The 27989-nt window shown below is 37.0% G+C and overlaps 1 protein-coding gene across 3 annotated transcripts in view; it reads right to left on the reverse strand.

Moving 5' to 3' along the window:
- Nucleotides 1–1252: 1252 nt before the first annotated feature.
- LOC114650893 (uncharacterized) overlaps nt 1253–27989 on the reverse strand; it is a 31528-nt gene continuing 4791 nt past the window's right edge. For 2 of the 3 annotated variants that reach the window (XM_051926815.1, XM_051926816.1), the window contains exons 3-5: nt 21946–22251; nt 17694–17775; nt 1253–2727 (exon numbers count right to left, since the gene is read on the reverse strand). In XM_051926815.1, the coding sequence (XP_051782775.1) occupies nt 2592–2727; nt 17694–17775; nt 21946–22251 (524 nt within the window). In that variant the 3' untranslated portion in view covers nt 1253–2591. Of the gene's footprint in view, nt 2728–3146; nt 3193–17693; nt 17776–21945; nt 22252–27989 lie in introns of all 3 variants that reach the window. The other variant, XM_028800803.2, reaches the window with a different exon arrangement.

Here is a 27989-nt window from a genome sequence, read left to right on the forward strand (position 1 = left end):
GAAAACCTCCCCAAACCCGACAAACTTGTTTTCAATACATGGAGTGCCATTCCCGAAACATATATGAACATGAAAAAATATGCATTTGGAGTCCTGTCCATCTTTGGCTCAACATACTTATGTGAGCAAGTTTTCTCAAGAATGAACTTCATAAAGTCCAAATATCTCTCCCACCTCACACATGAGCCTGCAGTCCTGTGTGAAGGTCAAAGTCACATCGTATAGCCCCGACATAGAACAACAACAACATTTATTTATATAGCACATTTTCATACAAAAAGTAGCTCAAAGTGCTAGAGATGATCTGCAGCGAACTTCAGAAACAGAAGTCACATTAAACAGGTGAGAACAATAGCATTTAATAGGCTAATATTTAAAAAAAAAAAAAAAAAACATTCATTTCAGACCCGGAGCTGATGTAGGTTTTTTTGTATGTTCAGGTGCTTCAGTTGATTCAGCACACTGAAATGGAATTTTATGTTTACTTTTTTAAAGCTGCTAAGCTACAGCTAAATGTTTTATTTATATTAAAGTGGGCTAGTTTTTATTTTAATTTTATACAGGTATAGGAAGGACTATAGGCCTGCAGAGTTCAGTTAAATTTATTTCAAAGTAGGCCTACACATGCACACTGCACTTCTGTTTGTTGTATTCCGTGGTTGTAACATGTAAAATCTAAAAAAAAGATTAAAACTTTTAAAAGTTTATAAGCTGTGTTATGTTTTGCGGCTCCAGACTATTTTTCTTTGGAGGAAGAGGGAGCAAAATGGCTCTTTTGATAGTGAAGGTTGCAGACCCCTGGTCTAAACAGAGGGTGAAGACACAGGATGCCAATAAAAGTAAAGAGTAAAAGATTCAAAACTGGCCCACCATAATCAGAAACATTTGATTGTTTTGAAATGACTTAGATAAACTGTCAGCTATCATAGCGAGTGCAGGCTTAAACCTGATAATCCTGATGCTGTTATAATGCTAGATGGACTTCATTGCATACAATCAGAAATAGAACCACTACAGAGTTCAAAAATACAGGAAGGGGGCTATGTGATGTGGAATGGTGTAAAGATTACAATTAAATCTAAAATTTGTAACCCATACATTGAATTCATCTATGTTCCATCATTCTAAATATTGTTTATATTCTTTCCCCCGCAAACAGTGACTCACCAACAGAAACTACATAGGACTGTAAAATTAAACTAATTAAAAATAGTTTAAATTATGAATAGTTATTTTTATTTGCATCCATGAACACTATAAAAAATATAATTAGGTTTCCATCACATCACATTTAAGTACAAAATTTAAAAAAAATTAACATTTAACAAAAAACATAGTTTATTTACGTATACAATATTGTTCTAATCCAATTTAACATTGAGTAAATATTTTAATCTGTAATTTTTAAACATACATGCAAAGAAAACAATACATATTTATTGATTTATATATACAGTAAGTTCTTAGTTTTTGTCACTTCTTAGTTTTTTTGATCCTAAACTTTGTTGGTCCATCATAAGTCAATTTTTCTGGTATGTCCCTATGAATTATCCAGCAGTAGTCCATCATCATGCTGACATCCCAATGTCTCTGGTACCTTCTTACCATCTCCTTTATAGCCTGAAGGAATCTTTCAACCTGATCTTTACTCACTGTTTCAAACTTTTCTGGGAAAAATTCCAAATACAAATCCAAAAAATTAACTTTGAGACTCGTATTGCAACCCAATTCTTTAAATTTAACTAATGCATTTTTCACAATTTCACAGTTCTTTATAATATGAATCTTTATTGTTGCATAAAAACATTAAAAATTGCTTCTTTGAATGATACCCAAGCCTCTTGCTCCAGGTTGTTTATCACACAATCAAATTCTACATCAAAAATCAGTTTTCTAATATCAGGTCAAGCAAAAATTCCCTCTTTTAATTTAGCTTAAGACAATCCAGAAATTCTCAGCACAAACATATACAACTGGCTCCATCTTTTGATGGAGCTTTGACAAACTGCTTCTTTAAAGTAAGCTTGATATGAAATGGTGGTAGCTGTACTTTATCTAGATCTACCAAGCTAGGTCTAATGATATTTTCTTCATACCAATGTGTAGTTTTTTTCTAGCTGGCCATTATGTCTCAACCCAATATTAATTCTTGACTCTGCTCTCCCACTCACTGAGAAAACAATGGAGTCGCTCCTTTTAGGCTTCTTTCAAATGAGTCTGTAAATAGTTTCCATTCTTCACAATTTAAATCTCTGCCAAGTTTCTGCTCTAGGCCACTTATGTCAGTGGAGTAAACCAAAGTTCTGTCTTTCTTTGAATATGATGGAAAGCTGCAGAAAGGCCTGTAATTCCAAAACAGGCTTAAACACTCAGAGTAAAGCTATCCCTGAAACTCAAAGAAGCCAAGGACTATAAGTTCTAAATGGGAGGGGGAACAAAAAATCTTCAATATTAAATGTACTAAACAAAAGGTAAAAAATGTACTAAACATACTCTTTACTGAAGACCTTGGGTTCTGAATGTCTGTTGATTAAACCTTAAATAATGACTTGACGCTCTATAGTAACATTTCACACACCCACTTCCTGGTTTCAGCCAGTGTGACCCTTTGCTTGTAACATGCTGCTGAAGAATCTACAGGTGGATTTTTTTTGTCTGTTCTTCTTGTTATTTTTTTTTCTTTTTTTGCTTTCCTTATGTAGACCACGGTTCAGAGTCTCGGGATGCCTAAAAAAAAGCACAATTGTGCCACAGTTAGGGTTAGTTATTTGTAGTTAGACAGAAATTAAACCAGCAAGTTTGTGATTTAAATCCACTGCATGTTTTTCTAATTGACTATCCATTAATTTATTTTCTAATAATTATCTCCATTTCAGGAAACCAAACAACCTATAGAAGGTAAAATCTAACTCTAGATGTCATGCCATTCATTTGCAAGGTATACTCACATACTGATGGGGTGGATGCCAGTCTAGCCAAAGGTAACATACGCAGATTCCAACCAGCAATGACTGGGTCAGAGACTGAAATCAGCATGCTTGAGATGAAGCAGCAAAACTTGCCACTGAACCTCCCAATTTCAAAATGTACAGTTAAAATATGTGTTTAATGTGTGTAAAACTATAACATACATATATGCACTCTACCTGTTTTTTGTGCAAAATCATCACAAACAATGATGGGAAGCAAATCCTGTAGAGAAGTAAAGTAAAAAGAAGATATTAGTCATGTTGTACTTTAAGAGCTGCTGGATTTTATTGATATAATTACTGGATGGGTGCTCATGTAATAGAAGGTAGTATGAACAAAGCTCACCCTGAACACATTTTTAATAGGTTTTCTCTTCTTTCACAACCATCTTCTTCCAATGCACAGTCTTCCCACACCTTTCCTACTGCATGAAACAGCTACTACCACTTCAAATGGAATGGCCAATGATGAGTCGACCACTTACCATCAGTATGAAGTACATAACTAACTAATAACCAAGTGAGGAGACAACTGTGAAGGCCACATACACAAAAGGCCATGGAACCAGATGCAGTTAGTTCTCGAGTTCTTAAGACCTGAGTTGTCCAACGTTGTGGTATTCTCTGGTACCTTATCAGTCTGTCTCTAGGGCTTGAGAAAGTGTCAGCGCCTCAGAAAACATCCTGTATTGTTCAAGTTCTTAAGTCAAATACCTCTTCACCTAATGACTACGGACCAGTAGTCCTTATGTCCCACATTATAAAGACCTTCATGAGGCTGGTCTTATACTATAGGAGTCCTCTTCTGAAAGACCACTTGGGCCCACTCTAGTTTGCCTAGACTGGACTGGAAGATGCAAATATATATATGCTCTATAAAGCTTATTCCCATCTGACCAAAGCTGAACACAATGCGAATATTAGTTTTTTTGATTTCTCCAGTGCCATCAATGCTAAAAAGTCATTCCTATTAAGGAATAAGCTTAGATACAGTACATGCAGGTGGATGAGCCTATGGTGTCCTGAATAATGGACTACCTGTCAGACAGACTGCAGATTGTAAGGCTCAAGGATTGTGTCTCTGATGTGGATCCGAACAACACTGGAATAAAACAAGGAACAGTCCTGTCTCCTTTACTCTTCACCTAATACATGGAATGCCAGGTCATGTCACCTGCAGAAATTCTTAAATGATTCTGCACTAATGATGTTTAATTACAAGGTGAAGGACTTTGTTTCTTGGTGCAGAACAAATTGTCTGTAACTTAACATCAGTAAAACGAGGGAACTGGTTATTGAACTTGGCAGCACCAAAGAGCCTCAAAAATGTGATCACTATTTAGTGTGTGAATGCTCTACGAGTACTTGGGGATCCACATCAGTGACAGGTTAAACTGAGGAACTATTCTGTATAAGAACAGGGAAATCAGATTCTTTTTTATTAGGAGACTGCTCTTCTTCAATGTGTGTAGGGTCATCCTTTCCTTTTTTATAACTCTGTGGTTGCCAGAGATGCTAGCATTTAGAACATTTAGCCTTTTAGCGGAAGTGTGTCTTTATAAGGCCTCACTGTAACTATGATTGCTGTTTTTATCTTTAGCCATGTCTGAAGTTTTCTTTCTTTTTTAGTAATTCTGCTTTGTATTTGAAGGTGGTTAGTATTTTTTGTTATTATATTTATTTATTGAGCTTCTGTAGAAAGGTAAATTTCTCAATTGCGACAAATAAAGTTCTATCTGTCTGTCTATCTATCTATCTATCTATCTATCTATCTATCTATCTATCTATCTATCTATCTATCTATCTATCTATCTATCTATCTATCTATCTATCTAAATACATAAAGTTTTTAGAAGTTTTGCTGTAAGATAACTTCAATAATGTAAAACTTAAATATAAATTCTTTAACTCCTGATTCATAGAGGTCATTGTCCAAAGTAGAAATCAATAACCAGGCACTTTGTAGCACTAACATCAAAGTAAAAAAAATATAATTAACCTCTTATGCCCTAAGAGTTTTTTGGCATTATTGTGTTTAAATTATATAACCCAAATAAGCAGCTATTATAATGCTTATGTAATAAAAGAGCTTCAGAGGCCTGACAAGTAGTGGGTATAACACTTCCATTATTTAAAAGAGAAATTAATAAAAATCTTTGTTTCACCTCAGTATCACTTAAATAAAACACAACAAATTAGGCATTTTAGGAATTTCTCTCCACAAAACTGGATTTTACTATACATAACCAAGACATATTATGATGCATAATCATGGAATCAGTTTTCTTTTGAGTAACAAATTGTCAGCTATCATTGTACCAAGTTTAAATTGCATATCCCATAGCACTGCAAATTTATACTGTTTTTGGGAGTTGTAGCCCCTTCTCAGAAACATTTTTAGTCTCTTGCACCTAAACAATCTCTCAAAACAAGTATTTCAGTTGCAGTTATATTTTAAATTTTTTAGAAAAATATGGTTTATATATAAGTGCATGCCCAGCAGTGTACGTGGGACAAACATCTAAAAGACTCGTAAGACGTATATAGTAACATCACAATTCCGTCAGAAGGTCCCATGATATCTGATTTACACACATACAAGTTCCACCGGTCACACATTTAACTGGGCTGGGACACTGTGAAACTAAAATACAGGGCCAATACTAAGAACTGGCTGAATCTGGGCTCTCTAATAAAAATGGCATTAACAGACCCTTGGACTTGAACCCAGCACATGCAGGCTTAAAAAGAATAACATTCAAATAATAAAAAAGTGTGTATTTTGTCAAGAAGTGTTGTCAAAAGAAAGTATGATGCCATCAAACTTAATTTGACATTTAAATACCAAACATTCAGACAAAAAGCTCCGTGGAATTCTTTGAAAGAAAGTTAAACTACCTCCACAAGGAGCAAGCCATTTTTACTTCGGCAATCACCAGTAATGAAAAAGCATTCCTAGCAAGTTATCGAGTTGCATTTTGCATTGCAAAAGCTAGTAAGCCACACACAATTGTTGAAAATCTGATTTTACCAACACCTGTTGGTATAGTGCAAATAATGGTTGGTGAAAAGAGGCTGACAAGCTCAAAACAATACCTCTCTCCAATAATACGATATAAAGAAGAATAAGCGATATTGCAGAAGATGTTCAAACACAAGTTCTTGAAAATATTAAGAGCAAGTACTTCTCATTACAGATGGACAAATCCACAGATATTTCCAACTCTAGCAGTGGCGGCGATGGTTGCAGCGCAATGCAATCTGGTTTGTACCTCTTGTCATTATAAATGGCGGTCCTCCCTGGCAAACATTGCCATAGACTCATCACCTACATGTGTATATTCAGCACCACGATCAGAGGAGGACCGATCAGCTAATGACTGTACCTTACTTTCATTTTCAATCTCGATCTAAAGATAACTTGCACCAAAATCTAAGTCCGATAAGTCAGAGCCCAATTCAGTGATAATATGCAAAGTGTCATCCACTGAGTATTTTGCTTTGCGCATTTGTCATTTTTGTCATTATTTGCTCTTCACTACTCATGCACGTGCAGGGATTAAACATCAAGTCAACAACTCTAATATTATCTTTACTGTAATAGCAAGTTTTTTTGACATTTACAACTGATTATTTCCCAAGTTGACATCCACCCTCATATTCCCCTGTGGACAAAAGTCAACATCCACCCTAAAACTTCCACTCTTTTAACTATTTTTTGTTTTTATTTTAGAAATACTAGTTGCAGCCCAGCGTTTCCATGCTTGCTTCAAGGGCGGAGTGGTGGCTCTGAGGTTAGGGATATGCACTGGCAATCGGAAGGTTGCCGGTTCAAATCCCGTAAATGCCAAAAGGGATTCTGCTCTGTTGGGCCCTTCAGCAAGGCCCTTAACCTACAATTGCTGAGCGCTTTGAGTAGTGAGAAAAGCACTATATAAATGCAAACAATTATTATAAAAACTTAACTTGGCGTAAAGCCATGCACATTTTCACAGCAACCTCACACCTTATGCATGCACTTTTCTGCTTGGTTTTTCAATCGGATGGCACCCAGCATCAAAGCAGTACTACTGTTTCTGTGTTGTTTCCCTTCTTTTTCATAATTGCATCCATGACATGGGCTTTATCAAATACACTGAAATTAATTACATATAATTTACAAACTTAATTCACTTAATTGTAATCATTCTGTAACAATGGTGCAGGAAATGGCCAAACTTTTCCAATTACCATAGCTGCTTTGGTGTTGTTAGAAGACATCGCAAATGGAAGAATTAGAAGAGAGCGCATATTTATATATGATGATGATGACTGACTTCTAAGTTGATTTTGATTTCCAAGAGCTATCCTCTTGGATCTGTACGTTGAATTGGCGCTAGCTTTACAAAGGCAGACTTTGAGGAATTGTGCTCTAAGTGCTTCTTTGCAAGTTCTGTTCACCCTAAGGTTTTTAGCCACAGGAGCTTTTCAACGTGAACTTGCTTACCGATTGAGTATTTCACAAACATCACTAAGTCATGCCATGCCAGCTATATGGGATAGTATTTTCTGCTTGACATCCAGATATATAAGATTTCCTTAAACTGTGGTAGAACAGGCAAACATCAAAGTGCAATTCGCAGTAACATCCAGTTTTTCAAATGTAACTGGAGCGGTAAACTGCATGCACATTTCTCTTGCAATAGCGCTGGATAAGTTACATCAGGCAGGGATGAATCACCAAAAGAATAAGCTGGCATTGCATCATCTATAGCGGGAGGTCATATAAAAAGGGCAGCTCTGCACAGCCACAGGTGTGGCAATAGGCAAGCAGTCTTTTTAAGGAGATTGAGTCACCTCAAATAGCAGAGAATCTATCAATTGTGGTGCTTAGTGCAAAGGCTACACTATAAAGGTGTCTTCAGAGAATGAATTTGCTTATTTAAATAGAAACAATTTCCACTTTATTAATGTGCTACTCTATAGTCCACAGAAAGTGTACCGCATTGTGCAAGCATGTAGCATGCTGCATAATATGGCATACAATCGTGGTTTGCCCATAGCTGAAGAGATGCGGAATGATGAACCTGATGATCAGCAAAACCGGACAACTTTGTTTGAATGGAACTAGCAGAATGTGAAAACAGGTAATCAGATGCAACATTTATTTTTTAACCAATTTATTTAATTTGTGGCCAATATCAAATAGTACATCCCTTATATACCTTAGTTCGTTGGCCACATCTCTTACAGTATCCACTATTGCTTTCTGGGACTCCCGAACAACATCCATCAGAAATTTCGGAGACAGAGGTGTGTGTGCTGCCAGCATCCAAAGATGTGCTGGGCACAGCAGCACTGTCACCACCTGGAAATGTGTCTTTGGCACAGGGGTCAGCTTTTATAATATTGTCAGAAACAGAATAAACAGACAATGGGCTGCGACTCGCCTTTTCATGGCGACTTTGATAACTGACAAATTTCGGGCACTAAATGACTTTCTTAACTACAACTTTCATGTGTCTCTGCCACGCTGTATCACTCCATAACTTTTTTTTGTTGTTTATACCACTGCTTAAGCCAACAAATAGTACGTTTTTCCTTGCCTCCATTTCAGATTCACTGAAATTATTGCTTTCACCGTTATAAACGGAAAGGGCTATTTATATTGATTTGCATATTCAAATGTGTGAAATTCTGGGAGGAGTCTGGGTAGGGCTGTAAGCATGGGCACATGCTTTAAATTTCACATTCATTGTGATTTATAAAGGGGAAGTGCATGGAATTTGGCGTACGCACAGTTTTGTGCATCTTTAAGTCAATGGAAGATGTTTGCAAGTTGTTTGCTCTCATCTTGAAATTGAAGAAAATTGTCAGATGAAGATCTCATAACCTGTGGTGGGTTGGCACCCTGCCCGGGATTGGTTCCTGCCTTGTGCCCTGTGTTGGCTGGGATTGGCTCCAGCAGACCCCTGTGACCTTGTGTTTGGATTCAGCGAGTTGGAAAATGGATGGATGGATGGATAGATCTCATAACTTCCTCATGTGAACATACTGTATCTGCATACCCACATGACTTTACAGAATCCTTACTAGGAGAACTGCAGCATCTTAGCAAAGTGTACAAAGCTACTTTTTTAGAGTACAGTAATCCCTCGCTACATCGTGCTTCGCCTTTCGCGGCTTCACTCTATCGCGGATTTTATATGTAAGCATATTTAAATATATATCGCAGATTTTTTGCTGGTTCGCGGATTTCTGCGGACAATGGGTCTTTTAATTTCTGGTATATGCTTCCTCAGTTGGTTTGCCCAGTTGATTTCATACAAGGGACGCTATTGGCAGATGGCTGAGAAGCTACCCAACCAGAGCGCATATTACGTATTAAATAAAACTCCTCAAATATATTGTAAGCACGGGGGCTGTTTGCACCCCTAGAGGATATGGCCGCTCCTCAATAAACGCTGAAAGATTACCTTCACATTGCTCTCTTTCTTGCTGGGCTTGCATATGGCTGATTTGTCAAGCGATATGCTTCCTGCACTGTGCTTCGCATACTTAAAAGATCAAACAGCACGTATTGATTTTTGATTGTTTGCTTTCTCGCTCTGACATTCTCTGAGGGGGTGTGAGCAGGGGGGCTGTTCGCACACCTAGATGATACGGACGCTCGTCTAAAAATGCTTTCACGTTGCTCCCTTCTGTGCAGCTGCTTCGTGAAGCGACATGCTGCACGGTGCTTCGCATACTTAAAAGCTTGAAGGGCACGTATTGATTTTTGATTTGTTTGTTTTTATGTTTCTCTCTTTCTCTGCTCCTGACGAAGGGGGTGTGAGCTGCTGCCTTCAACTGCTTTGTGCCGCGGTGATTCGCATACTTAAAAGCCAAACAGCCCTATTGATTTTTGACTGTTTGCTTTGTTTTCTCTCTCTCTCTCTCTGACGCGCGCTCCTTTGAAGAGGAAGATATGTTTGCATTCTTTTAATTGTGAGACGGAACTGTCATCTCTGTCTTGTCATGGAGCACAGTTTAAACTTTTGAAAAAGAGACAAATGTTTGTTTGCAGTGTTTGAAGAACGTTCCTGTCTCTCTACAACTTCCTGTGTTTCTGTGCAAATCTGTGACCCAAGCATGACAATATAAAAATAGCCATATAAACATATGGTTTCTACTTGGCGGATTTTCACCTTTCGCGGGGGGTTCTGGAACGTAACCCCCGCGATCGAGGAGGGATTACTGTATCTGCGGCCATTAGATCTACTGAATGCCATCTATAACCTACAGGTTGAAGGAATATTTATTGAATTTTGCATTTACAACGCTTCCACTGTCAGTGGCAGAAGGAAAAAGAGCATTTAGTAAATTGTCCATTTGTTATATTGGTGATAATTTATTTTTATTTTTTAATATAAGTTTTTGGACAGTGTGGTTTATGCTAGAATATTTATATTTGTTGAGTACTTAATGTGTGGTCTCTTAAACATATTTATTTGTTTAAATAGGTTAAGACATTTGTAATTGTTTTTTCCATTAAGTGCACTGTACTGTATCTTATTGAAGATGTTGCTGCTAAAGCTGCTGTTTACTTGTGTACTTATAGAAAGGGGTTTATTCATAGTACTGTATAGAAAGTGTTTCTCTTTTGACCAAAATATTTAACTGAATGATTCTTACTCACTCAGTTGTTATAAGACATGATTAGGGGAAAAATATGTCAGTACCATGCACTAGTGTAGCTTTGCTGTTTTTACATTTAGATGTGCAGAACTATTCTAACATAACTACTGAGTTAGCATTATTTACTGGAAGATCATACTGTTTTTTTAAAACTACATATTTTACCGGATTGCTCAACTAAAAGTATAATACTTACAGTATATTAAATAACAACTCTTCTGGACTGCCTTCTTAACAATGCAAACATATTGATATGTAAACATACACTTTTTATCAAATATTAATACATAAAACATTGAAATGATGACCTTGTCACCCAACCCTGTGATACAACTAAAAGTGTATTTATGTAGAAACCTATTACAAATTCTTCTTTAAAATTATATAGCACTATTCACATCTGTGTAAGAGCCTGAAGAAGTAACATTATGTAACTTAAAACAACCCTGTAGTGGGTTGCTGTAAACTAAACAGATAATTACCAGTTCAGAAGCACTGGCTCCTATCAGTAATCAACCTCTGCTATGGTCTGACAAATGTATGAAGCCAGATGACAATCTGACTATAGACTCTGCTACCTAGCTGATCCTCCTCCTACACCATGTTATCTCTACCCAGCTTCTGCATTACCACAAAGGCCTGTCTATGATGTGATTGGGGTGTGGGAGGAAGAAGTTTCCGGATGGGTGTGAGGGGGCAGAATGGTTGTGGTTGGGTGGTGGGTTTGGCTGGACATCTCTTCCTGGAAGTCTAGCTGACTTAGGGGACCAATTGGAGAGTATGATTAATGACAACAGCCATCCCTGCTGAGGTGGAAAGTGTGCATTTTTTGCAGAATTACCACAAGTTACATGGGCAGCAATCCACTACAAGATTTCTTTAAGCTATATTCTTATTTAACAAATTCCCAATATGGCTCTGTGGAAATCAATAGCAGCGTACAGGTTTCATTAATTGTATGATGTGTAAAATACATCTTCAACATCCACAAAAATCATCAGTTATCCTTTAAATAAATTTTGTTCTTGTAAATATCCTTTTCCGAAAACATAACAATAATATATATTGAGGATTAGATATAAGTAACTTGCTTTTGGTTGATTCTCACTACAGCTTAAACAGACTGATAAAAGACAAAAGCATTGGATAAGTTCTACACAATATTCTACAGTTGGTTGATTATTCAATGCAATCCTACAAGAACAAAGGCTGAAATATCCATATGGTGGTGTTCTGGAATTAAATTAACAGTTTCTAAGCTGTTGTGATGTGATCATCAAGACTAAACTGTTACATTAGGGTCTCTGAATTTTCCATTTGTGAGGGATGGCCGGCCAAATATTCCGGTCCACACCTCCAAGCCGCTAGATGGAGCTCTCCCAACAACATGGAAGTGCCCCAAATTCCAGCAGGGTCATATGGACATTGTAGTTTTTATAAACAGCCTTGCTGGATACCATGGAGACCACTAGGAGCCGCTGGAGGGAGGCTCACAGAGTGCTATGTGCCCTATAACCCGGAAGTGCATCATGAACACATGACTGGAAGGAACGACGTGCTTCCGGGGTGAAGAACTGGAGTTTTTATATGACCTGGAAGTGTTCCTAGTCACGTGGACAGAGAGGGCGAAACACTTCCAGGTCAAGGACTATAAAAGGACTATGGGAAATCCCAGACGTCGAGCTGAGCTGGGTGGAAGGGTGGCAACGCGTCTGGGAGTGAGGAGGATTATTGATTATTGTAGTGTTTATTATTGATTATTGTTTATTGGAAGATTGTGGAGAAGAGGGTGCTCTGTGCACTTATTATTATAATAAATATTCATTTTGACTTTTATCTGGTGTCTGACGTCTGGTCTGAGGGTTTAAGGGGTCACGGGGACCCCTTAATCTGTCACACAATATTTTCTCTGTTGGCATATTGAGTGCACTTGTTTGTCCGCTCCAGTTTGCTGAATTTGTCATTTATGACACCAAGCCAAACATTACATCACCATGGTCAGTGGATGCAAATGTGGCCACTAATATGTGAGCATTTCAACATGGGCACCACAATGACTGGCATAACATTCTTGTATCACACCAGTTGGAGGCCTATGATCGTAAGATACTAGGAAGTCTGCCCATGTGTACATCTACATTTCACACCTGCGACACTGACTTAATGTTGAGCTTTATTAAGAGTTGTTTGGAATGCAGTAATAAGCAGATTTCTTCATTGTAGATACCTCCTCTTGTGCAGATCCTCTTGACCACCAATTTCAGAAATATCAGCATGGACAATACAATGAAAGGGGGGGGGGGGGGGCATTCCTGTGTCATACCACTGGATAGCTTCAGGGCTTCTGAGGTACTTGAAAGTCAAGAAATGTCTGCATTTTTTGTGGAATAATTTCTCATTTGGATGCATGTGTGGATTTTTGCATTTCTTTTGGTGTGAATGGTCCCATATTGTAATCTGGATTTCACATCTAAGACATTGAATTCATTTGAACCTTACTTAGGTGTAATGAAGGATGTAATACTGATAACCAGATTTCTTCCAGGTGGTTATCACCTCCTCCTCTACAGATGCATAATTAGCTATTAATGGACGGCACACTGAAATGGCTGTCTTGTTTAACCCCTATTTCTGGACAGGTTCAGGTCATGAGGAACTGCAAGGTCAATAAATGCAAATTTTGCTGAACATTTCCACCTTTGGATGCCTATCTAGAATTATATTAGTGCAAGTGATGTAACCAGGGGCCTCATGTATAACGCCGTGCGTAGAACTCACACTATAACATGGCGTAAGCACAAAAGCGGGATTGTGCGTACGCACAGAAAAATCCAGATGCAGGAATCTGTGCGCACGCATACTTTCACGTTCTTCTACTACATAAATCCCGATTTGCGTGAAATGTAACGCACGTGCATGCGCCTTCTGTCCCGCCCCAACTCCTCCCAGAATTACGCCTCTTTGAATATGCAAATCAATATAAATAGCCTTCTGTGAAAAGACAATGGGAAAAGCACGGGAGAAAATATAAGAATTTCAGCGAATACCAAGTGGAGGCAAAGGAAAAACGTACTATTTGTTAGTTTAAACAGTGGTATAATCAACAAAAGGAAGCTGATCGAGTGACAGAGTGTCGGAGAAACTCGAAGGCTCAACTTCACAAAGTCGCACAGTGCCCGAAATAAAAAAGAAATCACATATCAAAGTCGCCGTGAAAAAGCGAGTCGTAGCCCACCGTCTGAGTGTCATATGAAAGCTTATTAGGGTACAGAGAAAAAAAAGGCACACAGTGGGGAAAAAAGCACGAAATGTCAACTTTAATCTCGAAATTTCCACTTTAATCACGTAGTTTATTTTGCCATTAAAGTAGAACATCATAAACTTCATCTTAAAATCGTTTAATTTACTAGTTTCTCAAATCCCATTGTAACTAAAGTGGCATGTTAAATGCTTTGTTCTGTATTTGATCTTCTATGTGCTCTATGTGTATGAATCACTACCTGCTTTTTAAACGGGCTTTCTCTTTCTCCGACAGGACACATAATCCATTACATTCTTGATATTACAGCTCTCTGAATAATTAAAATACTGAGATGTATACGTGATATCTTTTTCATGATGATAGGAATGAAAGCATGTTATTAAACATGGGAACACGGTGGTGCAGTGCTTGTTCATGTCTCACGCAAGAGGCTTGCTGCGCCATGCGCAACCTTCAATGAAATAATTTATCACAGCAGTACTGTCTCTTTCAAACGTACTAACCTCCAATTCCTGTCCTTACTTTTCTTTCTCCAAAAACTCAATCGCCACACAATAAGCTATGTAATAGATGTGAAGCCATCTGTAAGCTTAGAACTTCGATTCTTCAAAACTTTTAAGGAACATTGAAATATCTTAGTAGTACGTGTTTAATTATTATATCCGTCTATCTTTCCAGTGTCGCGTCAGCACCAGCAAGAATACAGCGCAAGGCAGGAACAATTACTGAACTAGCTAGCGCTGCGGCACCGTGTCCTCACATGTTTAATTATTAACAATACAGATTATTTAAATGAAGTTAAAGTTTTATCTGTATAATATAATCAACATGTTTTCTGCATTTCGTCTTAGAAATGAATACCGTCATCACATGTAAATACGCGCTTTATAAAGTGGCGCAGGTTGTGCAATATTATAACTGTAGTGCAAGTTTACAGTGGGGTAATTGTACTTATAAGTCCAAACATTTCTACAAGGAGCACTTGATGGACTGATTTAGTGCCTTTAGAGTTCTTGGGATGAAACTGTTTCTAAACCGCGAAGTCCGTACAGGGACTAAAGCGTTTGCTGTGGCTCAGGCAGCATCTGCTTCATTCTGTGTACCGATAATTCTCTTTCCAATCAGCTGCTGCTGTGATTTCCCACTCAGATACAGTAATATAAATACTCCGAGTGGTGCAGTGAGAGTAATGTGGAAAAAGATGATCTGCTGTGGCAGCCCTTAACGGGATCAGCTGAAAGAAGATGCAGTGAGAGTTACAACGCTAAAGCAGTTATGGTATTTGGAATACTATGGCTATTCCCTTGACCATTATATTGCTACAGGTTAATTACAATCAGATGCATTACACTAATAAACAATATGCAGTTAATTTCAGTGTATTTATAAAGCCGCGCCAGGAATGTGGATTTAAGAAAGAAAGGGTGATCACACAGGAACAGTAGCACTGCTTTGACACTGGGTGCCGCCAGTCTGCAAAACCGGACGAATAAATTGCGTACGCCAAGGAATGAGTTACCGTGGAAATGTGCGTGGCTTTACGCCAAGTTTAGGTTTTATACATTGCGATTTGAGCGTGGAAAGGTTCGTACGCAACATTTCTGTGCGTACGCACCGTTTATACATGAGGCCCCAGGTCATTTGAAATTTACATCTGTGACACTGAATTTTTTTGGTGTTGCTAGAGATTTAATACTGGTAAGTGGATACTCTCCTTAATTTTAAAGATGGCTGATATAGCATTTTGCTCGAAATGTGTAACTATAAAATGCAACCTTATGCAAAGCGTTTCATTTTTTTAAATCATTTACTGTACATACTAATTTTCTGTTTATAGTGAGTAACAACCCCAATCTCATTTATCTGGCATGTACAGTAGGTCAGTGTTGAGTAAAGGATATTTACTACCATGATTTTTATTTTTATAGCAACTGGTAAAATCTTTGGGTAATTCATGATATGAGTTCATGGTACATATCAATTTTTCACAGGGCAAAATTGTGCATATTGCTCTTTGCAGGGCTATATTGTAGTACTAGAGTGTTGTACAATGTTAGTCATTATGAATGTAGTGATAACTCAAGCAAAATGACACCTTTTATTGGCTATCTGAGAAGAATACAATATGCAATATTCAACTCAGGCCCCTTCTTCAGGCGAGATGTAATCGGGGAGAGAGGCAGCAGCATGGCATGGTGTGGCATTATTCAGGGACTATCATTCTAAGCATCGTCCCTCATGAAAGTCTGCATGGTGTGGTTCACTGATATTCTATTAAGAGAATTGTTTGGACCCTCACATGAAATTTCAAGCGGTATGCTGAGAATGTGAAACTGGAAGGGCACTGCTCAGAAATGCAACAGGGAGAATGTGCAGCAGACATTTGCAAATCTTGAACCGCATAACTAAACGCATTAACCCTTTAAAGTCATAGTATATCAGTGCTTGGAAATCAAGTATATCATTGAATCCTTCCGCAAACACATTGTTCCCAACAGAATCAAAACTGACTCAAGGTCTTTATATTCTGTATCACTAGCACTTTTCTATGACTTTATCAACAGTATGTTTTTGCTTTTTTGAAGGTGAAGACATTTCTCTAGTGTAAACTTTTTATTTCATATCAAATAAAGAATTCCCATGCACTCTCACAGAAGCTTGTGCATAAAGATGCATAAAGATGAGCTTATATATATTTCCTGCCTTTTATGCACAGCTTCTGACATGTATTATAAATGGCCGATCATAGACAATTATACATTATTCAAATGGTCTGAATTTCAGCTATCCCATGGTAATGAGTCTTTCACTGTATATTTCTTGACTTGGGTGGGATTTTAGATAAAAGCAGATTCACTCAGTTGGGATGCACTGCTTGCCTTGACATATATGTTTGCAAATTGCATGTTTTACTAATGAAAGAGAGTAGACAACACAAAAGCTTATGATTTATTTAAAAGAAGACACCTTTGGGTCTGTAAAAATACCATTATTGTTTTGGACTGACTTATGGTTTTACAGTATTGCAACATACACAAGCAACTTTTAAATACTGCAGTGTCTCGCTGCTGGTACATCTCATGCATAAGTGGCAAAGCAGCCTGCTGAGCTAATGGAACATTCCTGTAAGTTGAGAGGCTTCTATGACTTTTCAAAACAGGGGTGCTCTGCTTAGTTTATCTATGTTCAAAACTTAGCTCTGCTAAATTGTTTGAATTTCTTTTCTGTTAGAATTTAAGTTTAGTTTAATTTAATCAGCTTGCTGTTTTTAATTAGATTGTACTGTAGGTCATTGTATTGCTCTTTTATGTTTATATAAATTATATAATAGACTACAAAACTTAAATGTGGCATGATGTTTGCTATTTTATATATACTTTATCTAAATGAAAATGTTTGAGTTATACTTTCCATGACTGTGTATTTCTTTAGCTTTGTGCCAAGTTAAATATTATAATATACCTGTTATTTATTTGGAAAAATCTAGAAATCCCAGCATTAGTTGATAGCTGCTGATATTAAAAGTTATACAGAGAAAAAAAATGCTTACTTCTAATGCAGTTTACTTTCATATTTTCTGTTATTGAAAACTCAATTAGTTCAAGTACAGGGTAATTAGGGAAGCATCAGGTTCAAAGTAAGAACCAACTAGCAATAATAGGTAGTCTAGGAATTATTAAAATAATATTTGATAAACAGATAAACAACCGTAATGTGTAATTTTACACTGCTTAGGATAATTAGTTCTTTAAATATATCTGAGTTTAAAAAAAAATTGAAAATAAAAAAATTCCTGTAACTCTCACCTGAGCAGAACCAGTCCAATTACAATTATGGCAAGAAAACCAGCAATTGTTAGAATTTTCAATATGAATTTTCCAGAGGGCCCTATAAAAAGAAGTTACAATATTTCAGCTATGTTAATGTAAGATTTAATAATCTACAGGAAGCTACTATGAGTAGTCATACAGTATTGAGATTTCCTGTAGTAATCATCCATCCATTAAATGCTTCTTTAATTGTTCTTTTTAGTAAAAATTTAAATGATACATAAAAGTATATTTTTAAGAAATTTTCTGCCTTAGGGAAGGTTATCAAAAAACTGGAGGAATCTAACAAATAGTCCACCCTTAATAGTCAGTATTCGAAAACAATACTGAATATGGATGGGATAAATGGGAAAACTGAGCAGGCAGCAGTTAAACTTGACTTAAACAGCTGGAGTTTAACTGAAAGGTTAAATAGTTGATTGAAGTAATGTTGTCCTCCTCTTGGACCTTTCTTTAAAAAGAAACTGTTAAAAGGGAGCCACAAGATGTCATCTAGTAGGGGGTACTGTAGTTTGGGGGGGGGGGGGGATGATTGCTGAGGGCCAACTGGGTGTTTTGGGGGCCTCAAAGCCTGGATTGTTCGAAAGGAAAGGGCCCATAGAGACTGCTTATATATACAGCTCTATGCTACACCTCTGTATTCAGATATTAAAAGTAACTAATAACTTGAATTTAATGAATGCTGTCCAAATAACACATCCTTTTTCACTAAACACAGGGTGTTTGGCACACGCTTTACATGGGCTATAACTCTAGAGCCTGAAGTTTCAAGATGAATTGAGAACCTTGCAGAGGTGGACAATAAGACACCTCTAAAAACCATTGCCTGACACAGAAAGGTAGCTGTTGCAGAAATCTCTATTATTAGGGAAATACAGACAGCTGGTTTTGGACCAGGGATGGGCAGGCCTGCACTCATACCATGTGCTGCCTCCCTTTACACAAGCCAGAGTCTGCCCTAAGTGCTCCTGGCTACTGTAAGGATCCTGCTATGGACCACCCAACAGGAAATGTCAAAAAAACATGAAAACTCAACCCAAAAGAACCTGTTAAACTCTGATCCATTGCACCAGAAAATAATTGTTTAATATGTTAAGAAAACATTTTCTAAGAACCAAATTGGAAAATATTAAAGAAAAGTAGAGGAAATTCTGAAAGTAACCTTTACAAATCAACAAATATGTAAAAGAAAGAAAAAATCTTTTAAAAATAAACAAAAGAAAAACTCAGAAACAACAGAAAATATAATGGATCTCACAGTGGATGAGTTATGTGATAAGAAAGAAAGAAAGAAAGAAAGAAAGAAAGAAAGAAAGAAAGAAAGAAAGAAAGAAAGAAAGAAAGAAAGAAAGAAAGAAAGAAAGAAAGAAAGAAAGAAAGAAAGAAAGAAAATTACCAACAAAATGTGCATGAAGAATACATGAAAAAAATGTCTGTTTAACATTAGCATTTCTGAAACCATAAGAATGGCATCTAAAACAGAAATGAAAATGTCAATTTAAAATAAAGTTAGTAATTCAAAAGATAAAACAAAATAGGTTCTTACATTACTGTCAAAAAGGAGGAAAATACATAACATTAAGTTATGAATTAAGTAGTACAAAATGAAATTGAAATTATGCTCTATTTATACATTTTAATTTTACATAATTTTGAGATTTCTTGTTCTACTTGTGTTTGCCCAGGATTTCTCTAATAACTGAGGTTTCCTATAGCATCTGCAGATTAGAGACTGATTGGCAAATCTAAATTTATCTTGTAGGAGTGATTGTGCCCTGTGAATCCCTGACATTTCTGCATCTGTTTATCTTTTGTCGGCGGTTTTACTTTGGCGACGGAGTGGCTTTCTTTCAGCTTCATGCTGTAGCCTCATACGTCTTTCTTCTTCTGACTCGTTAACTTGGGGCTCCCTTGCCGGCTCTTTGAGCTTTTGAGCATTTGTAGCCTCACACTTCTGGGCCGAACAGACAGACACACACACACACAAACACACACACTCACTTTCACATGTAGACGTTTATATATAGGAGTACTACTAATGAATTTTATTTTATTTTTTTTCAAATAAACACTTATTTTGAAAAAAGTTTGGAAGGTATGTCATTTGGCCTCGTCTGTTATGGGAGATGTACGTCTGAAGCAGAACTCCGATAGCAGTAGTGTTTTTTTTTTTCTTATATTTAATCATCCCGAGGTATCCTGTATTTGCTCAAGCCGAGGAGGTTCAGTTACAGTATATGCAAGCATATATAAACATGGCCAGCAGAAAAGGGGCTCGGAAACAAGCAGAAGAGAAAGCTAAAGCTTCATCCAAGCCTAGACAGGCATCAAGTCCAAGCTCAAGGTCTTTTATCATCACAGATCAGTTTAAATGCCTAGGGGTAAACATCACAAGTAAACATAAAGCTCTTTACCAACAAAATTTTTCTATCTGTATGGAAAAAATAAGCAAGACTTGCATAGATGGTCTACCCTTCATCTCACTTTAGCTGGAAAAATTAACATTGTCAAGATGAATATCCTTCCTAAAATTCTTTTTCTATTTCAAAACATTCAATATACATCAATAAATAATTTTTTAAGAAATTAGATTCAACCATAACCTCATTTATTTGGAATTCAAAGCATCCACATATCCAAAGAGCAACCCTACAAAGACCTACAGGCAGAAGGTGGCATGAGTCTACCTAACTTTCAGTTTTATTACTGGGCAGCAAACATACAAGCTATAAAAACCTGACATGGACGGAAATAGATGAACATACACAGGCTTGATCCACAATAGAAATAAAATCCTGCAGCACTTCATTATATTCCTTACTTTGTACCCCAATAAATGCAAGGTATCACCAATATACTAACAACCCAATTGTGCTTCACTCACTCAGAATATGGAACCAATGTAGAAAACATTTTAAGATAGAGAAGCTTTTATCTGTGGCACCACTGCACGAGAACCACCATTTTCCAACCTCTCAAGCATACACAGTTTTTAATGTCTGGAAAACATTCGGGATTAAATCACTTAGAGATCTGTACATAGACAAAGTCTTTGCATCCTACAAACAATTACACTCCAAACTGAACTTTCCAGCAACACATTTCTTTCACTACCTTCAAATTAGAAACTTTGTTAAACAACGCCTGTCCAATTTTCCTCACCTCCCACCTACCTCTATGCCGGAAAACATATTGATCAGTCTTGAGGTCTTGGACAGCATCTCCGTAATATATAAAAACATTTTATAGTCCCTCCCTTTCAAAGATCCAAGAGTACAATGGGAAAAGAATCTCTCACTCAACATCTCAGAAAAGGATTGGAAGGTAGCAATGCACAGAATTCATTCAGAGGATCTGTACAAAACGTTTTCAAAACCTGGCAGGATCTGATCAATAACATTTTAGAATAAGCATTTAAACTGAGGAAGTGGATTCTCTCCCCTCTTTTTTATTCTATTTATTTTTATTAATTTATCTATTTACTTATTTTTACTAGTTTAAAGTTTTACTCCGCTGGCCTAGCTCTCTTTCTCATGGGTGGGGATTGATTTGTTTCGAACCTAGTTTTGTTAAACTTGACTTGCTTATGTGGATTGTTATTTGATTTTAATAAAATCAATAAAATGCAAAAAAAGGAAAAAAGAAAGGTTTGGAAGGTAAAGAATTTACCACTTAATAACAATGCCTTTCCTTGGTGTTGAAGACCTTCTGCTAGTGTCAGTCTTTTAATTTCTCGTATATTTCTTGTCAATCTTCCTGTTCTGGAATGTCACAGCAATGGCATTTCCAAACCTAAGTTCTGCTATTGAATAGGAGAGTCTACCAGTCTTGTATGTCAACCATAACAACGTGTTTTTGCACTTTCATAAGAAAGTGGAGCTCTAGAAGGAAAATCAAGCAAAAATGTAGAGAACATTTACAAGAGGCAGGGAATGAAGTGGCACTATTTCTCAAGTCCAAAGAAGCCATATAGAATATAAATATTACAATGTTACAAAGAATGCATTCACCCATCTATTTTCAGGCTTGCATTCATCTACCAAGGATCATAGGGAAGGCTACGATTGCCCAGAAACTGTGGCAACGGGGCACATACACATACGTTCAGACGTTACCTTGCCTAATATTGGTTTAATTGTAAACAGAAAATTTACTGGAAGCCTTTTTTAATTTTTAAGGCACAAACTCAAAGACACACACATTAAGAGTGTTTTATTATGATCCTTACCACTTAAAATGAATACAGCTTTGTACAGTCCAGCTTGATGTCTTCTTTCACATGTGTAATTTCCTTCATTTTTGTCTTGAAAATTGGTTATTTGAAGATGTGACTGGTCTTGTTTAAAATACAGAAAAATTTCCTTTGTTTCATTGCAAGTATTATTTAGTGTGTGATGTCTTGTCCTAGAAATAACACATTCTGTGTAATTCTTAGTTCTTATGTTCCAATTTTCAGAAATAATTTCACCAGATTTTTGATGTGAGCAATTGAGAGAAACATTTTTTCCAAACTCTTTGTTTACATGGTAAATGCCTGTGGAAACAACAACAAAATAAAAGCATTAATACTATTGATAATGATTTTTAAAATTCATTCAACATTGCAACATTTGTGGTATGGACTGTACTCAAAAGCAGCCTAATCATCAAAACAAAGGGAGGTGTCCTTTAGCCGGTGTGGCTAGGATCATTTTATCTGTGGTGACAGTGTAGTAGCTTCATTTTATTGAACTTAAACATTGAACAGTACTAAGAACCATTTTAATAAGGATTTGTTTTTCAAACTGCTAATAAAGCAGAAAGCAGAATAGTTAGTAATATAAGAACAGAACAGTAACTAGTTTCATAATGCTGTAATTCACACAATCAATATAATTTCATTTTTTTCATTACAGTGATTTATTAACCTTATATAACAAAAAATAATAAAAATGAGATGATAAGCAGTTCACTTAAAATAGTTAACTGATCCAGTCTGTGACCCTAAGCAGGAAAAATCCAGTTAAGAAGTTAGTTTGATGAATAAATGGCTGGACAAATTTAAAATGTGAAGAATATAACTTTTGATGTTGATGTGCTGACTTTGTTTTACAACTTGCAGCGTACTTGTGAGATTATTTGAATAATTTGTAACGTGAAGTCTATTTTTAGTTAGGGCAGAGCGGTTGATGCTTCTGCCTCATAGCTTCAAATGACTGGGTTCAAATCCTGTGCAGGAAGAGTGTGCATATAATTTCTATTGCTGCTTCTATAGCTGCTCTGGCTTAATTCTTACATCCTAAAAACTTGTATATTGGCAAGTATATGTAAATGTGGGTGTGTGCATTAGTGTGTCCTGTGATGGCGTGGCACCTCATTCAGGATTGGTTTCTGTCTTGCAGTCACACATTATTAGACCTGGTTATCTCCCGTGGTCTATCTCAGATATGGGATATTGGTATATCTAATCATCACTCTATTTTCTTTAATGTAACAGTGCCAAGAAATTTTGTAGCACCAACCAGGTTGTCCCTTTAATTGTCCAGAGACAGAAAATCAAACAAATAATTAAAGTCCCTTTGACGGGGAATTCAAAGTAATGCATAGTAATACAGAGCCCTGCCCACCAACAATTCGAGCGAGAGCGAAAGCATTTGCCAAGAATGTTTTCATTAATCAAGAACGAAAGTCGAAGGTTCGAAGACGATCACATACCGTCGTAGTTCTGACCATAAACGATGCCGACTGGCGATCTGGTGGCGTTATTCCCATGACCCACCGGGCAGCCAACCGGGTAACCAAAGTCTATGGGTTCCGGAGGGAGTATGGTTACAAAGCTGAAACTTAAAGGAATTGACGGAAGGGCACCACCAGATGTGGAGCCTTTCGCTTAATTTGACTCAACACGGGAAACCTCACCCGGCCCGGACACGGAGAGGATTGACAGATTGATAGCTCTTTCTTGATTCTGTGGGTGGTGGTGCATGACCGTTCTTAGTTGGTGGAGCGATTTTTCTGGTTAATTCAAATAACGAATGAGACTCCCTCCTGCTAAATAGTTACGCGACCCCCGAGCGGTCAGCGTCCAGCTTCTTATAGGGACAAGTGGCTTTCAGCCACGTGACATTGAGCAATAACAGGTCTGTGATGCCCTTAGATGTCCGGTGCTGCACACGCACTACACTGAATGGATCAACGTGTGTCTACCTGGCGCCGAGATGGGTAAGCCGTTGAACCCCATTCGTGATGGAGACCGGGGCTTGCAATTGTTCCCCACGAATGAGGAATTCCCAGTAATACATACACTCGCACTGATTAAGTCCCTGCCCTTTGTACACACCCCCCCGCCGCTACTACCATGGTCGAGTGACTTGGTGGATTATATATAGAAAAGCAGCCGGAACCGAAAAGAACAATGCAAAGTCAACGTGGCTCAGTGGTGCATGTGGACTGTAGCAGAGATGAAAGCGACTGAGGCGGTGTTTGGAAAATGAACAGTCAACATGACTCACAGGTGCATGTGGACTGTACACAGACAAAAGCAACTCGGGTGAGGAGTTGGGGGCGGGCACATGAGCAGGCAGTGTGTACTGAACGATGACTAAGAAATCAGCAGACTAGAATGGCGGGGTGGCCAGGGCAGAGGGGGCGGAATGGGCGTCCTTCCCCTCCCCGTCCCTCGCTCTGGGAGGTGGAGGCGCGGCGGCAGTCCTCCAGTTTTCAGTCACAGACAATTGTATGTTGCTCTCTCCGGAGTTCCATCTTTCATTCACTAACAGTCGTATCCTCAAACCCACCCCATTTGGACAACTGTGTCTTTCAGGAAGTGTTCACCCATCAATACATAATTATGTGGCGTATGCTACGCCGCAGGTTGGCTAGTTATAAATATTCTGTTTCACTCTAGAATCTACTCTAATACAACTAGCAATTTAAATACTAAGGTCAGCAATTTGAATGCAAAACTGAAGGGTGTGGCAGACATTGTAGCTGTAAGAAAGCCTGTTAAAAAATAAACCACAGCTGTAATACCATGGAGGACAGAGGCAATTTGAAATTTAAGTGAGATTTTTGTAAGGCTCTTATCTTGCAGATAAGAGTAAAGCCATCATAAGAAAGAAGTATAAAGACATTGTCATCAAATAGATTACTGTAAGTGTCTCAAATAAATAAAGCATTTATCTAATACAAAAGCTACGTTTAACTTTTTTCCCTAATTTGGCAGATAAGAAACTCTTTTATTTTAATATTTTTTCAGAACAATTTATATTAAAATATCAGAACTTAATGTTAGATTTCTTTCAAATTGCAAAGACTGTTCCTTATTTCCTGATACAGTACACAGTTTAGGTTACCCTTTCTGTTGTTACGCCATCTTTCTTTGCTTAATATTTGAGTGGGATTAAATGAGCACATTTGGAGAAATGATCAAAAACAATTAAAACTGTTGTCTTGTCCTAAGATTTGGACAGGCCCGTCACAAAATGTGTCTATTTTGCCTCCCAAAGGTGACTACAGTAGTTTGTAGAATAGGCTGAAGTAACCCAAGAGTGAGCATCTTGAAAGGTTTTGCCTTGTGACACACTTCAGAGGCAAACACAAAATAATGTACCACCAGAGTGTTGAAAGAGGATAGGCGTCTTCATCTTTATATTGTCCCCAATACGTGACTGTCAAATCAAATAGGCTAAAAGACAGAGCATTCCTTGCTTGTCTGGTATTCACAATTTTTTGTTCTTTTTAAATAAATCAAGTTTTTATGGGCAGGGTAAATCTTAATAGGGTAAAGTGACAAAATAATTGGAACATTTCTTGATCATCAGCATCATAATTCCACTGAGCTGTGGTTCCCTTTTTGGAAAAAAAATGCAGAAGGATGTATTGTGTTAGTGTAAAGAAATTTCTGAAAGAGGACCACTCCAGTCCCTACATTTGATGCGTCTGTTTCAAGGATGAGTTGCAGGGTTGCATCTGAATGTCTCAGTACTGAGGCAAGTATGAATAATTACTTTAATGTATGAAATGCTACTTGAAGTTCTGTAGTCCATGAGAATTGCTTATGAGATTTTTCTGTTAAGGAAGTCATACGGAGATAATCATATTAAAGGTTTTGATGAAGTGTCTATAATAGTTGACAAACCCAATGAATGTTTGCACCTCCTTAACAATTTCCTGGTAGTTTCCAATTTAGAATAGTTGTGATCTTACTAGAACATATCAATAATCCCATGCATGTGATTTAAAAATAAAACAAATAATGAGAATTTCTTAAACATTGAAGTACTGCTTTAATGTGGAGAACATGAGTCTGAAGATCTTTAGAAAATATAATCATATTAATATAAACGGGGACAAAAATGTCCAAAATTTCACAATAATATGCCATCCATAGGACAATCTTTGGTTTTCGTCATGACAATTGCTAACATTAAATACATTTTTCCATTTATTTCCCTGTCTAATGCAAATTAAATTAAAAGCTCTTTGTAAATGTAATTTCATGAATAAGGCAGATCCTGTGACTTGATTTAATAAGGAGCATATGCAGGGAATAGGTTAAGTGTATTTTTCTCTGATTTTGTTCAGTTTTCTCAATTTAATACAAGGATGTAACCTTCTGACTTTCTTATCAATGTAGAAAAATCCAACATCTATTGGACTACTGAATGGATCATAGTAGCATTAACAAGCCGAGGTTATAACTGGGAGGATTAGAGTTAAATAGGCAAAAGCTTGGACATGAAGCTAAATTGTAGTTTGATAAACATAGCAAGAGGGTCAATAACCAAAATAGTTCATGGTGCCTGATCCAAAATGAAAGACATAAATCAAAGCCAAGACACATAAATTAATTCATAACAATATATCTGTTAAACAAAAATAATTTTCTGTTATTGTTGTTGTTTTTATTTTTCTAATTTATCCATAAACTTAAAGAAACAAGAACCCTGACCATTAAATCTTTGGCCACCAAAACCTCCAAAACAACATCTTGCCTATTTTTTGAGGCCAGTGAAAGGCTCTAAAAATGTAAAAGTTCATATCTTGACACATACTGTAAATCACTTAGTCTTATCATGTGTAATAATTCTATATAAAATAATACACACAAACATTACTGATTATTTTCAAAGGATATAAATTATGATTGTGTAATTTTGCAGTGAACTGAGTTGGCTCTTGGCCTACTGACTCTGGTTCTTTGCTGAGGTGTTTTTATGTTTCTCATTAAACTTATGTTTGCTTTTCCGGGAAGTCTAATAATAATGTATTTTATTTTAGATAGATAGATAGATAGATAGATAGATAGATAGATAGATAGATAGATAGATAGATAGATAGATAGATAGATAGATAGATAGATAGATAGATAGATAGATAGATAGAAATAAATAAAATACAGTATTATGAATACTACAAGAAAACCCTGAACAAATAACATCATTTGTGGTACAAACACAAATCTTCCTTAGCATCTGAAAAGGAGGGTAATTGGAACACTCTTGCTTACACATTGTGATACACTTTCTGTATATAGAGCGGCACAATAATAGAGTGGAAATGCTTTCTATTTACATAAGCAAATTCATTCTCTGAAGGCGCCTTTATAGTGTAGCGTCAGCGCCGATTGCGACAACGGATCGATTCTCTGTTCTTTGAGGTGACTCACTATCCTTGCCTTTTGCCTCACTAGTTGGAAAAAGCACCTGGGACTGTGCAGAGTTGCCGTGTTTATAAGCTGCCCTGCTATAGATGATGTAATGCCAGCTTATTTTTTATTTATTTTATTTATTTATTTATTTTGGCTGATGTAACTTGTCCAGCACTGTTGCATTAGAAATGTGCATGCAGTTGACCGCTCTGGTTACATTTGGAAAACTAGATGTTACCACAAATTGTACTTTGATGTTTGCCTGTTCTACCACAGTTTAAGGAACTCTTATATATCTGGATGACAAACAGATAATACTATCCCATATAGCTGGCATGGCATGACTCAGTGATGTTTGTGAAATACCCAATCGGTAAGCAAGTTCACATTGAAAAACTCCTGTGTCTAAAAATCCGAGAGTGGACAGCTGATTGCACCAATTACAATTGGAAAACCCGACATTGCTGAAAATTGCACTTTTTTTCCAGTTCACACACAGTGTAAGAAAATCTTATATATCTGGATGACATGCGAATAATACCATCCTATACAGCTGGCATGGCGTGACACAGTGATGTTTGTGAAATAACCGATCGGTGAGTAAGTTCACATTTAAAAGCTCCTGTGGCTAAAAACCCGAG

This window comes from Erpetoichthys calabaricus, chromosome 4 (assembly GCF_900747795.2).
Source record: "Erpetoichthys calabaricus chromosome 4, fErpCal1.3, whole genome shotgun sequence".
Taxonomy (NCBI): Eukaryota; Metazoa; Chordata; class Cladistia; order Polypteriformes; family Polypteridae; genus Erpetoichthys; species Erpetoichthys calabaricus.